Source organism: Poecile atricapillus, chromosome W (assembly GCF_030490865.1).
Source record: "Poecile atricapillus isolate bPoeAtr1 chromosome W, bPoeAtr1.hap1, whole genome shotgun sequence".
NCBI lineage: Eukaryota > Metazoa > Chordata > Aves > Passeriformes > Paridae > Poecile > Poecile atricapillus.
In genome coordinates, this window is record NC_081288.1 from 26,422,100 (window position 1) to 26,435,483 (window position 13,384).

General features: G+C 50.2%; 2 protein-coding genes across 8 annotated transcripts in view; one reads left to right on the forward strand and one right to left on the reverse strand.

Annotated features, from left to right (window-relative positions):
* The first annotated feature begins 81 nt into the window (after positions 1 to 81).
* On the forward strand, positions 82 to 3,651 carry LOC131592212 (transcription factor MafF). 4 transcript variants are annotated; one of them, XM_058863582.1, is made up of 3 exons: positions 82 to 419; positions 1,508 to 1,563; positions 1,642 to 3,651. In XM_058863582.1, the coding sequence occupies exons 2-3, from the start codon at positions 1,529 to 1,531 to the stop codon at positions 2,057 to 2,059; spliced, it is 453 nt and encodes a 150-aa protein (XP_058719565.1). In that variant the 5' UTR covers positions 82 to 419; positions 1,508 to 1,528; the 3' UTR covers positions 2,060 to 3,651. The 4 variants fall into 4 exon arrangements, with proteins under 4 accessions (XP_058719565.1, XP_058719566.1, XP_058719568.1 ...); XM_058863583.1 differs by having other exon boundaries at positions 1,511 to 1,563; XM_058863585.1 differs by having other exon boundaries at positions 90 to 419; positions 1,511 to 1,564; positions 1,646 to 3,651.
* A 984-nt stretch (positions 3,652 to 4,635) lies between these two features.
* LOC131591521 (transmembrane protein 184B) overlaps positions 4,636 to 13,384 on the reverse strand; it is a 30,690-nt gene continuing 21,941 nt past the window's right edge. For 3 of the 4 annotated variants that reach the window (XM_058862320.1, XM_058862318.1, XM_058862317.1), the window contains exons 6-10: positions 12,529 to 12,620; positions 12,058 to 12,227; positions 9,909 to 10,103; positions 9,011 to 9,034; positions 4,636 to 7,967 (exon numbers count right to left, since the gene is read on the reverse strand). In XM_058862320.1, the coding sequence (XP_058718303.1) occupies positions 7,726 to 7,967; positions 9,011 to 9,034; positions 9,909 to 10,103; positions 12,058 to 12,227; positions 12,529 to 12,620 (723 nt within the window). In that variant the 3' untranslated portion in view covers positions 4,636 to 7,725. The remainder of the gene's footprint in view (positions 7,968 to 9,010; positions 9,035 to 9,908; positions 10,104 to 12,057; positions 12,228 to 12,528; positions 12,621 to 13,384) is intronic. The other variant, XM_058862319.1, reaches the window with a different exon arrangement.

Here is a 13,384-nt window from a genome sequence, read left to right on the forward strand (position 1 = left end):
TTGAGGGGCGGGGCGACAGGGGTGGGGCCGCCCTTCTTAAAGCGGTAGCGTCTCATTTTGGTGGGGTGCTCCGCTCCCAGCGGGGCCGTTCATCGGTAGTGCGTCACCCCTAAATTCGAATTAAAATCAGCGCTGTTGGAGCGCGGCTGCATTCACACCGCGGCGTGCGGTGTGCGCTGGCAGCGTGCGAGGAGGGCTGGCGCCGGGGGACGCTTTTAGGGCAGCGGGCGCTTTAAGGGTAGCGGCCGCCCCGCGCGGCAGCGGCGGCGAGGGGGGCGTGTAGAGGGTGACGTCACCGCATGACTGTGTTTTTATGAATGAAAAGAATCCGCGGGTGAGTAATCGCGGGGAGCGAGGCTGGAGGCGCCGCCCGACGCCCTGACCCGGCAGCGGCCCCGCGGGACGAGCGCAGCCGCCAGGTGAGCACCGTCCGGAACGGCCCCTCCGCTCCCGCCTCGGCTTCGTCCCCCGCGGGGCCGCCGGGAGAAGGGGGCGGCGGGGTCTGACACCGGCCGGAGGCCTCTTTGCCTCCGCCGAAGGCGGGGATCGGGACCGGGACTAGGGCTGGGGGTAATGGGATGGGGGTGACCGGCCGGCCGGCCGCGCTCGGGGTCGTCCGCTCTTCCTTTCCAATTCCCGGCCACCGCCCTGGAGGGATCCGCCGCCCGCTCCCCGGCTCCGGCGGCGGATCCCCGGCCCGGATTGCATCAGCTTCCAGCCGCCCCGGCTCCACCTTTCCCGCCGCCCCCCTCCAGCCCCTCATTCTTCTCGGGGCGCTCTCGGCCCCATGCCGGCCCCCTTCGTCCCTCCGAAGGCTCTCCTAACGCGACCGGGGTTCCCCGAGGTGGGGAGAGGCTGCTGGGCTGCAGTCCGGGGTCCCGGACCCCTCCTCACTCTCCGAACCCAGGGACGGGGAGGGACCGGCCGTCGATGAGGGGCAGGCACCGTCTCCGTGACTTTCACCCCTGGGCTGCTGAATCACGGGGCGGCCACTTCTCACCCGCCTGCGCTGCGTGGCCGCGACCCTTCGGTCCCGGAGCCTGGGGACACCCGACCCTTGCCCCGGGACACGCGGTGCTCTCCCCGGGCGGTGGGGCGGCACCTCCACACGGGTCCCGGCGGGTGACTTCGACACGGTGTCACTCGGTGGGGCTTTCCCTTCAGCCTCGGGCGGATCTCGCTTATGTTTCCTCCCCGCGGGGGCTTGGCTTCACAGCAGGCGGCTGGGGCATTTTGGGTCCCCTGGGCAGAGCAGCACCCCAGTCGTCTCGTGATGGGATGAAGAAAGGCAGGAGGTCCATCCTTGCTCCATTATTATTATTGCTTGCAGTCATCTTTGCTATTAATATTATTACTATGTACTTTTTTAAAAGGAGTGGGATGAGTCATGCAGCCCGGGGTGGGGGGGATGTGGGCAGCGGGCAGGGGACCAGCAGGGCCGGTGTCCTCTGTTCTGAGGTGAGATACATGGGGCTGGCAGTAACCAGCTTTTCTTCTGGCTGCTCAGCAGGGCTGGACTGAGGAAAGAATGGCTGCAGACGGGCTCTCCAGCAAGGCTTTGAAGGTGAGCGCCAGTGGGAACGGGAGCTTGGGAGACAGGGGGCTGGTTTTGGGGGTCTCAGGCAGCTACCCCTCTCTCCGGCAGGTGAAGCGGGAGCTGGGGGAGAACACTCCACTGCTGTCAGATGAGGAGCTGATGGGGCTGTCAGTGCGGGAACTCAACCACCACCTGCGGGGCCTCTCCAAGGAGGAGGTGGCGAGGCTGAAGCAGCGTCGTCGGACGCTGAAGAACCGGGGTTATGCTGCCAGCTGCCGGGTGAAGCGCGTCTGCCAGAAGGAAGAGCTGCAGAAGCAGAAGATGGAGCTGGAGTGGGAGGTGGACAAGCTGGCCCGGGAGAACGCTGCCATGCGCCTGGAGCTCGACACCCTCCGTGGCAAGTACGAGGCCCTGCAGGGCTTTGCCCGCACTGTGGCCACTCACGGGCCCCCCGCCAAGGTGGCTACTGCCAGTGTCATCACCATCGTCAAGTCCGGCACCAACCAGGCCGCCTACTCCTAGTGCTGGCCTCTGTCCCCCGGCTGGACACAGTCCTTCCCGGGGTGCCTTCCCCATGAATTGCCTCCCAGCCCTTCCCCAACCTCCTCCCTATCAAAACCTATGCCCAAAATCCTCTTTCTCCCATCCCTTGCCCTCCAGCTCCCCCAGGTAGGGAGGGCTGCTGCTATGTGGGTGCTGAGGTGGAGGACAGGACCTGACTGGTGGCCCCCTTAGCCCCCTTCCCTCTTGAGTGTGCAAACAGGAGAGAGCAAACACACACAGGCAGCAGTGGGGAAGCATCCCACAGCTCCAAGCTGGTAGGAAAATGCCCGGTGCCTCTTTTTCCTAAGAGGGCATGGGAGAGCTAAATGTGGGCCAGGCGGTCCCAGGAGCATGTGCGAGAGACGGAAAAGAGGGGAGAGAGGTTTTGCAGTGTAGGGGAAGAGGGCATGATAGAAGGGTATCAATATTGGGCAGACAACCTGAACCACAGCTGGAGCAGTGGGGGAGGTGGCAGCATGTCTGAAATCTCTGTGGATGCAGATGGCAAGGGAAGGTTAGCAGGTTAGAGGGGGAGATACAGTGGGCTGCATGTTAATGCCTGGTAAGGGTGAATGGAATGGGAAAGCACTGTGGCAGCTTGTGGTGCTGGGGGACCCCAGAAGTGACAGTGATTGGGCAGGGGGGAGCTGGGAGGTGTGAGTGGGTCAGCCCAGGCCGTTGTCCCCAAAGGGGAGAAGCAGTGGTGCTGTTTTATCTATCTCTACCATGCACATCCTTCACGCCTCTTCCTGCTGACGGGACTCAGCCTGGCTGGGTGTCTGAAATGCAGCAGCACTGGCAGGAAGGAAGCAGAGGCAGCTGGAGCAGAGATAAACATTGTTTCACTCAGCACAGGCCAGCTTCTATGGCCACACCGAGTCCTGCCCAGTGTCCCACTGCCTACGAAGCCCATAGAAAGGTGTTTCTGGTCCTCAGAGTCAGAGATGTGGAGGCAGAGGGGTGGAGGTGCAAGAGGTGGGAAGTAAGGGCAGAGAGCATCCCCGCTCCTGGGAGCTGCCTGGCAGGCAGGTAGGCTCCTCCCTTTGGTTTTCCTCCAGCTTGGACACTGCTGTGGGACAGCTGGCTCTTGAGCAGGCTGGAGAAGAGCTGGATTCACTAAATACAGGCAGCACAGGGGAGGGAGCAGGAGGCAGGTCCATCTTGGGATCTGCTGCTGTAGATGATTCCCCTGTCCCTCCGTTCTGCCCCTGCCTGGGTATTGCCACGCCAGCCGCCCTCGGCTGCAGCCTCCGTTCTTCCCTGTAGAGAGGTGCCTGCCACTCCTGGCTGGGGCACTGTGGTTGGCATCCCCCACCCCAACTCCTCTTGGGTTTATTTATTGCACGAACATAAGTTATTTTCACGTCCTCTTTGCCATTCCGCCTCTCGGCACAGCCAGGATGTTGGTACAGAGCCGTACTTTATATTTTATATATGCAAATCACATTTTATCTTATACTTATATAGAGCAAAAAAAAAAACTTATTTATTTTCTGACTTACAGTATGTGTCCTACCCGACTCCTCTGTATTTTGTAGACTTTACAAATAAAGCAAGTTCTTTTTTTTTTTTCCACAGTGAGAGTGTGTTTGGTCACTCTTGAACTTGGGACAGAACTGTGCCTAAGACTAGGTTTTCTGTCCTTCTGGTTTTGCTGCAGGCCATGCTCAAGAATGTACCCAAAAAAGATGGGATGGGGGATAGCTCATTGCTTTTTAGGACAAAACCAGATTTACAGTCTCTGAGAGAAAAGGTCTAAAAAAGTACACTTAGTGCTGAATACCACCCCACAAAGCAGTTGCCTTCAGTAGCAGTGCAGCTGTGCTGAATCAGCTTTTCCTGGGAAAGATAATGCTTTTCACTACAAAAATTATCTCCAGGCTGTCCTTGGACCAGGTGCAGGAGAGGCAGGTGCAGGGCATCTATGCCCAAAAACTCCCCTGTTGAGTGACCTTATCAGCTTACCTGGGAACAGCAAGGACAAAAGCAGTGAGCTTCTGCCCATGGATGGCAGGAGAAGGGGAAGAAGTGTGGAAGGCACCTTATCAGGAGATGAAGCCAGACCTCCTCCCTGTCTGGAAAAGTCACCCTTCCTCAGAGCTGAGCTGGAAGTGGTGAGCATGTTCCAAATGCCCAGGTGGGCCAGGTCCCCAGCAGGCTGCAGCACTCAGGATGGTTTGGGGGTCTTATAATTCCCATTCCCTCTGTCACTGCAAATGGCCCCAGCCCCAAACACTGCTCATGGAAGAAAATCCAAAAGCCATTGTTTGCTGGGGTCCTCTCTTTCCCCCTTGGTGTTTCACCGTGAGCACCTAAGGAAGGATTCATCTCTACTCCAGGTTTTTGACACATGGGTTTTACTCCTGCCTTGGGCCAGCAGTGGTGTTTCAGTCCAGGGTGCTGCAGAGATGCTTCGCCATCAGCTCCTACATAGACACATGGAGCTTTCCTTCTGAGAAGAGGACAAGAGATCCTGACCCACCAAGCCTCAGTCCCTGCAAGGAGGAAAAACTCAGAGAAGTCACCCAGACAGCACCACACAGAGGCAGCTTAAGTACAATCTATATTATCTCTATATTTTTTATTTGTCATCATATTTGCTCATTTCTGCGGAGTATAACGTCACAAAGACCAAAATAGAGAGCGGCTTGTCGCTGAGCTCACATCAGTTAAACACAATAGGTACAAAACTAGGTGACTCTGTCTTATTTATCATACTTTTTTTCAGTCATTTATATACAAAGAACTACTCTATATGGAAAAATAATAAACAAATCCCATGGGTATGTTACATGGTAAACAAAAAAGGAAGGAAGGAAGGAGAGCGGACGCAGGTGAGAGAGAGCAGCTCCAAGGGTCTGCTCCTGGAACCAGCACATTTCTTGGGTCCTGGGCTACCATGAGCAGACCTACAAGACCATGGATGCCTTGGCCTTCTTGGTCTCAAGCTCTGGATCTCGTATTTGTTCCTCCAACACAAAGCAGCTTCAGAACCAGAGCTTGCTCTGGCCCTTGCCAGTCATGACGGAGAGCAGGAAGCTCAGTGATGGATGATTTTGTGTGATGTTAAAAAACATATATATATATATATATATATATATAAAAAAAATTATAAAGTAGGGCAGCTGGCTTGTTGGGTACTAGCTCACCAAGCTCCTCCAAAGGCAGCTGGTGCAAAAGAGTTATACTTGAAACCATTGCACACAGGATGCTTTGAGAATATCCAGATCCTCTGCACAGTGCATGTATATATATATATATGTATGTATGTATGTATATATATATATATGTATGCAGGAGACATTTCAAAATAAGTTCTAAGAAATGCTTCTCTAAGCCTGGACCACCTTCATGCTCAATGGGGCAATCACACAGATTTCAGCCACCAAAATGCAACAAAGATTGGGGGCAGTCACCAAGTGATATTGATCATCAAGGCCTGCAAATGCAAAGAAAGGGGAGGATGGGATCTTGTCCCACGCCTCACTTTCCTAAGAGAGAAAGTAACATCAGTATCTTGCATTAAAGGACTATTAATCAAAGCCACAGAAAACAGAAGCAAAGTCTGTTCAACCTTCAGCCCTGCTTTCCAGACAGCTTATGCATGAGATCTTACACCAAGCCCACACAAAACCTGGCAGAGTGTGTTTGCATGCATTAAGCAGTCACAGGCTTAGGAAAATTAATAACCAACAGCATGGCATTGCAGGATGTGTGTGAATGGGGAAATCCAGCAGCAGAGAAGCTGCTGGATCCACTGACCCTGCCTCCAGCTTTCTCAACAGTATTGTTGCACCCATCTGCTTCACCATCTCCCAGAAACATCCCAGTACAGGAGGACGCACTATCCTTAAGCTTTTCCCTATCATCCTCACAGCAGGGAGCAAACCTGCCTCTCTTCAAGCCCTTCTGCCCAGCTTGGGCAGAGGTGCTGAATAAATTAGGTGCTCTTCACTCACTGTCGCTTCCGAGACACTCAATGAACAAGCAGATGGATTAGGAAACAAACAGAAAGGTTAATTCCAGGCAGCAAACCAGACTCCAGTTCTCCTATCAGAACAGCAAGGAGCAATCCAGAATCACAAAGGTCTGCTCTTGGCAGGGAAGGCGTCAAGCAGGAAAGAAATGGAGAAACTACAGCTGAGCACAGCAGCTTGCTCCAATCTCTCAATTTTGCTTCCTGCTTGCAGGTAGGAACATCTGAGCTGTAGCACTTGAGTGTGCTACCCACTTTTCCCCTAGATAAATTTAAGCAAGCAAGAGAAATTTCCTGATCCCTGGATAGATCTACAGAGGGATCACTTTCATTTTGGCTCCACTAAGCACCCATGGGTTCATCCAAAACCCAACAGAAGCACGGGGAAGCTTCTCCCACTTCTGTGGATGCTGGTTCCACTCTTGATAGCACTGCAGGTGCAGCAGAGCCTTTGAAATGTGCAGCAGCAGCACCAATTGCTGCCTGAGAAAATAAGAGACAAATTTGACCAGCCAGGTCATGTCAGGTTTCAAGTCTGCTCCACCTTCCTCAGAACAGCTACAGAGATAAAAAACAAAGGAGTGTGCAACATTCCTTCCTGAATATTCCAGCCTAAGGGTGAAACTTGTATAGCTCAGAGAAAGTCGGTGAGGATGAGCATGGGGGAGAGCTACCTGTGAGAGACCAGGACCTGCTCTGGCAGCTGTCTCTAACAGGGGCAGATGTGATGCTGGGGGACAGGAAACAAGAAGAAAAACTGGTTTTGTGTTTATATACTTTCTCTTCCCAAAGAGGAGTGAAGGGGCCAGAGCTCTACAAACTTCCACCATCTATCATAGCCAGTCCTCAGTCTTGTTAACAGGAGACAGATGCTCCAGGGAGGCTTCCTGTCACAGGAACGCCAGGGAGATGGGAAGTTTGGACACCTGGTGATTAAAAAACTCCACCCTTGTGAAAAAGTAATTCCATCCCCACTGAGCTTCAACAAGCTTTTATAGCAATTGAGGATGCAGGGAGCCAAGGAACATGAAGAAAGCCCTGTCCTTTTCCCCTTTGCTCCCTCAAGTGACTCAAGGACTCATAACCAGGTGCTCAGGAGGGTGGGGACAGATATTCCTTATTTAGCACTCAAGGCAATGGCTATATAGAAAGACCAGTCTCTGGTCTGGTCCTCAGGAATGCTTATGGCTGCATCCCCATCCTATTTCCCAAGGATCACAGAGATGTTAGTGCCAGGGAGTTGAGGAGAAAACTGTGCCTACGTCAACCATTCAGGAAAAGAAATAGAAAGCAGTCAGGTTGTCCTGTTAGAAAAAAAACCCAAAAACATTTTTGGCTATAACTCTAGGCTCTGGCCAGTCACACTCCACACCAAGCTGAGCAGGTGTTGGAAACCAGAGCCCCAAACTCTGGAGCTTTGCTTGAATCAATTAAATTTGATTGCTGCTGTAAGGGATGGGCTCGAGCATGGAGTCCTGGCCATTCTGCCACCTCCACATTGCTCATCGTGTCCATACCCACAAAAGCTAATGGGAAGCGCCCACTTCTGCAATCTTTACTCTCTAGGAAGTGATATGACTTGTGTGTTTCTGCATTAATAAATTATTAAAAATAAAATTAAAAAAAAAAACAGAAGGAAAATGACAGCCTGTGCTGGCAGTTTCCCCTCCTAGAATTCATCATCGGAGCTCAGCAAGAGGGTCTTCTCGTTGTCACGGGCACCGGAGCAGCTGTGGGAGCGCGAGATCACATGGCTGCCATTGCGCCAGGGGGGACCGTGCTCCAGTGTCGACTGTTGGGTGTACTGCTGGTAGGCTGGAGAGAAGTTGTGGATCGCATCTTGGACAATGTCATGGGGATTCATGGTCTCCTTGAGGCTGCTGGAGATGCTCTTCATGGGAGCACAGCGACCTGTTTGGGGAAGACAGGAAGGGACATGTAAAGAACACTGCTGCCTTCCCCACACCCCTTAATACGGAGGTAAGGAGAACAGGGAACAAACATGCAGTCCTAGATCCCGTAGAAGATGTGTTACAGACTTCCTTAAGCAGCTGCTGAGGAAATGCCACACAAATAGTGTTTAGTTTTACCAGTGGTGCTCCTAAGCCTAGCCACTGAGAGTCAAGTGAATCCACCACAGCACCAAATGGGGGACACACCATGGGAACGGGACACACCCACAGTGACAACCTCCACTACACACTATTAGTGCTGGCCAGGGTGTGCAACAAATACAGTCAGGTAGGGAGATGCTCCTCTAAACACTTTCAGAAGACAAAAACTAAGTAAATTCTAAAAATATAGGAGAAATGGCATCTGCCATTCCACCCACTAGAAATTAAGACTGCTAGGTGGTACCAAAGTGCCCATGGGAAAGACATCATACAAGTAAAAAGCAGCGCAAAGTAAGGAAAGGAGGGAAACTGGTGGTACTAGAGGCAGAACTACCCCACGTGTCATGATGACATCATGAAGAAAGCAGCAGCTGGAAAATGTACCACCGAGGGCTAAGCACAGAGGGAAGCTGTGTCTCCTTCTAGGAGCTGCCATGTCTCATGGCTTCTAGATTCCATTTCCAGTGTGGGCTTCTGGCTCTGCTCCGTTATGGGGATGAGCTCCCCAGGGAACCAAAGTATGCTGATCATCTGTGGCAATTATAAAAGTGAAGGGAGGCTGGGGTGACAGAAGCTCCTTTGGGAGCCTGCACAACTCTTTGGAGAGAGATTCCCACAGCTCTGACACAAATGCTCTAAAGCTATGCGTTAATGCCCATGTGGCTGTTATATTACTTATAATCCCAACAACCCTAAAGCAGCTGTCTGAGGCGGTGGAGTTACAGACTTGTAAGGAGAGGGGAACAAGGGACAGGGGAGGTTGTAGGCAGGCTGGGAATCAGGAGAGAACAGCATCCCAGCTAAAAACCGAGACAAACACACAAAGCATGCTGTACCTACCGTATGGCCCATATGATGGAACAGCTGCATCAGGGACCAGTGGCCAAAGCAAGGGAGAGATAAAAGGAAGAGGAAAGAGACAGAGACAGAGAAAGAGGAAATAACAAGAACTGAACAAGGCCCACCACCGAAACATTCCCCACTGTACTGATCTGTAGTTTACCCTTTCATCACCCACAGATCTCATCTCCCCCCAACCACTGTTTTTCTAAAACCTCTGGGGCTGACTCGGATGGAGGGGTCAACTACATCAACACTGCCTGAGGACTGCTGTCTTCCAGCACCTCAGCCCAGATCTCCCCTAGAAGGAAGGCATCCCTTTATTTGGAAAACACTGCACAGAGTAGACGTAAAACCCCCTTTTCCCAGACATAACAGCCATCTTCCTCTTCTCCAAAATAAGAATCTTCCTTATAGCAGCCCAGCCCTCAAAAAGTCATTACAGGAAGGTCCTCCTCCTCCTCTGTGACAAACATATTGCCAAAGCACAGCCTCATCTTCCCAAGCCAGATTCAAAACAGAGCCTGTTTTAGGCCCTGTCTCTCCTGCCTCCAGTCTTGCACAATCTGGAGCAATGGAGTTCCCCTTTGGGGAGATGGGAAGAAGGACAAACCCACTCCACCGAAACAATGCAACACCTTACAGCCCTCAGGTCTGCAACAAGTTGTCGTGGGTGGCATACTGGAGAACTGAAAAGGGAACAGTGCAATTCAGGCAATGTTTCTGCCCCAGAGAGCTGTTGCACAATGAATCTGTTCAGACACCACACAGGAGGGGATGTGGTGTTTTCCAAGCTATCGAGCTGGGAGTCATATCAATGTGCTGGCTGCCTGAGGGATGGTCTCCACCCAGTCTCACTACCAAAGAGACAAGCCATATGCACTAGCATAGCTCCTACCTTGGGCATCAATTCTCTTGTCCATGTACACCTTGTATGTGAAGGCATGGCGCAGGGCAATGGCTGCAAAGAACATCTCCACACAAATGATGAAGTCTTGATAGCCAGCAGCTACTGTGCCTTCACCCACAGACACATTAGCGGAGTGGATTTTGGGGATGGCACCACACTTTTCTAAGATGGCCAACAGCATCCCTAAACAAAGTAATAAGCTCATGTAAATATGCAGGAAACATGGTCTCACAGTAAATGCAAAGAATGGAAATAGCTGTTTGTGCTGTATGTCCTCAACACAACCCCACTCACCACGGGGACTACAAACAGTGGGCTACAAACACTCACCTATAGTCACTTGTACAACGGAGAACAGAATAAAATGAAACAAATACATTTAGGCAAAGAATGTTCAGACACTGATCCTCTTCTATTCTCAACTGACACATAAACTGTGGAGCTAACTCCTGCAGGACTTTATCAAGTCCAAAAGAGTAAGAAGAGTCAGATATTTCTGTAAGCAATCCTGTGATCTCAGTGTTGTCCCAAAATAGGTACTTTCACACGATGTGCAAGAGGGCAATCCACACAAAGAGTCAAGGTATTTGGCTTATTTACAGTTCTGCATAGAAAGGGCTGCTGGCTGGCAAATCCACAAAGCCAGCATGATGACAACCAAAGCTTTTTGCTATTTGTACACTTTAGCAAACAAAGCCACTAATGTTCCTTGGCTAAAAATTACTTAATTCTCTTTTTAATTAGTATTCTGTCTTCTATTGGTTAATGATCCTCTCACTGCTCATGCTAATTAGTCTGCATGATCAGTCTGTCTTTCTCTCCTTTCGAGTCGGTGGTTTCTTGGATCAGTGGCCATGATCTCCCCCTGCCAGAATTACCTCTTACTCCATTGGAGCTGATTCAGCACAGTTGCTGAGCTGTCTTTATTAGTTTCTTCCTTATCTTGGGGGTTTTGCCAAATGTCTTTGTGGCTTGTAAATTCTGCACTCCTAACATCCACTATCTGTGGTACATCCTTCTTCCCAAGCTTTGTTAACCTCCCCTGAGGTCACTGAAAAACGTTGATCCTTAAACCTTAACAAGACAATTCTACTGTCAAGTAATTTGTCTTTCTAACACCTGGACTTCACTTGGAGTTTGTTTGTTAGCTGCTGTTTCACAGATTAAACCTCTTTTCTTGTTGATTCGACATGAAAGCATACAAAGATCAAACACTAAAGAACATCCTTTCTTAAGAAAATTTTGACATATTCCATATTTTGCAACATCAGCACTTGCACTAGCTAGAACAAGAACTGAAGTAACAGAACTTTTCATTTAAGCATATTAGTGTTTTTTGACACACTACTGCAATAAAGAAGTTTCTCCCTGTCCACAGCTGGGTGGCTGAAAAATTTCAGAGAAGACAAAGTGCATGACCAGATGCCTCAAGACGATAAACGACACAGCTTATTAGTTTGTCTGTAAACAGGGAGGATGGGCTATACTCCAAGAGCCTAAATTCCACCTAAGTTCCTACTCAATTAGTCTTTGAAGTACAACTCAGTAAACTTAAGTAGGGCATTGAACAGGGAAATGCTTAGAGCCAATTAGTCAGAAGCACTAAGCTTAGGTGGAATTTCAACTTTCCGACTGTTCATGTGTATGAATTCTGAATGTCCTTCTCCCGGTGGCGGTTCTGTGGCAGCACACACTGCATCCAGCCAGCTTGCTGCTTCACATACATCACAGACACACCATTAAAATTTTATTTATAGAGCACTAAAAAAAGCACTAAAAATTTTTAGATGTGCTGCTTTAATCAATAAAATGGCAGCATGCAGATAAAATGTTGGCAGCTTGTGCTTTATGACTGTTTCAGGAATGCAGAGGACTCTTCAGCCTATCAGCTGATTTTGCCGGGTACATATTCTTGTGCGCACACACACACACACAGGGATAATGATTCAGGGGCATATAAACAAAAATTAAACTGAGCAAAACAGGTTTCCCAGAGAAAAGCAATGAATGACTATAAACCAAATGGAATACAGAAAGACATTCTGTCTATTAGTCAACATCTGCTCTATCAACTCTTGTGTCTGAGCCCCTGCAGAGAGCTCTCTGTGCCTACCAGGGGAAGGGAAAAGCAGCTCACCTTGCCAGAAGGACAGGAAGATGACGGACTTCACCATGAAGAACTTGAGGACTGGGCTATAGGGACTGAGCAGCTCACGTGTGGCAAAGTAGAAAAGGAAGAGGGCATACAGTGCCAGGCTGACAGAGATGTTGTAGATGATCGTCACATAGAGGTAGCCACTGGTTACACTGAAAAGAGAAGACATATATGAATGCCTGAAATTTCAGCATTATGTTTTCCCCTTGCCACTGTCAATGGAGAGTTCCAAAAGTCCGTTTCCTTCCTACCTCCCTCTCCCATTCCCACCCCCAAAGCAAGGTAGAAGAAACATGAAACTAAAAGAGGGCTACCTCTGCCTTCTTTTCTCATACACATCAGCCCATGTAGTCCCATCTTATCTCATGACTCAGCACAAGGACACAAGGACAATAAGCAAAGCCAGGTAGAGAAGGGGCAGCCAAATCTTGCAAGCTAAATAAATAGACTTACTCAAAGTCACCATCCTGGTACTTGCCAAAGGCCTGAAGGATGACTGTGCTGATCGCCATGAGGGGCTTCACCACACAGAACTGCAGAGTGGCCTACAGGAACAAGAGGGGAGGAATGAGAAAGCAGGTGGTGCAAGAGGACAAGCTGTCAAATCAGTAAGCACAATGGAGTGTCCACTGGGACCACTCAGCAAGGCAACACAATCCAGCCCCAGCAAGAGGTCTGACTGACCCTGCCACTTGCTAATTGATTGTGCTTGAGGACTGCAGCACCCAAAAGGACATGAAGGAGTTACAGAAGATGTACAAGTGCTATCTACTTGTCCAGAATGGGGAGAAAAACCTCTTTGTAGGGTTGCTCCTAGAAGCTGCTCAGCCCCACTCTGAGCCCCAGAGCTGCTTTTCACAGGCTGCACCGCAGTACATTTATGCACTGTTACAGTATGAAAAACAAAAAATCCCACCCTGTGCTATGGCATAGACAGAGCAAGTTTGGCAGAGACAGTGGGGAAGGAAAGCAAACTCCAGTCCATAGTTGTCACAAAGTTAGGCAAAAAGGTCCCCTAGATTGGAGGGGAACCCCGCTGTCTGAGGAGGAACTTTTGACAACTGCCACAATATTAAAGCATTTTGTAAACACAGCAATATGTATTGCCACACACAAGTTAAGAGCTATTCTGTTGTCATCCACATGACCTTTACTGAATCTCCCCAAAGATTTTGTGGCACTTGGGATCCGCTCTATCCATTCTGCCTGTATAAACTACTGCTCCTATTGGGACAGAGTGTTCTCTCAAAGCCACCGCATTCTTCAACTTTCTGCAGATGTTGAACTTCAAAGTCCTAAAAAAGGGAAG

Bases quoted from the DNA above. Each gene is read 5' to 3' on its own strand.
- LOC131592212 (XM_058863582.1), top strand. From the start codon at position 1,529: ATGGCTGCAGACGGGCTCTCCAGCAAGGCTTTGAA. The intron at 1,564-1,641 runs GGTGAGCGCCAG...CCCCTCTCTCCG, and splicing joins CTCTCCAGCAAGGCTTTGAA to GCAGGTGAAGCGGGAGCTGG.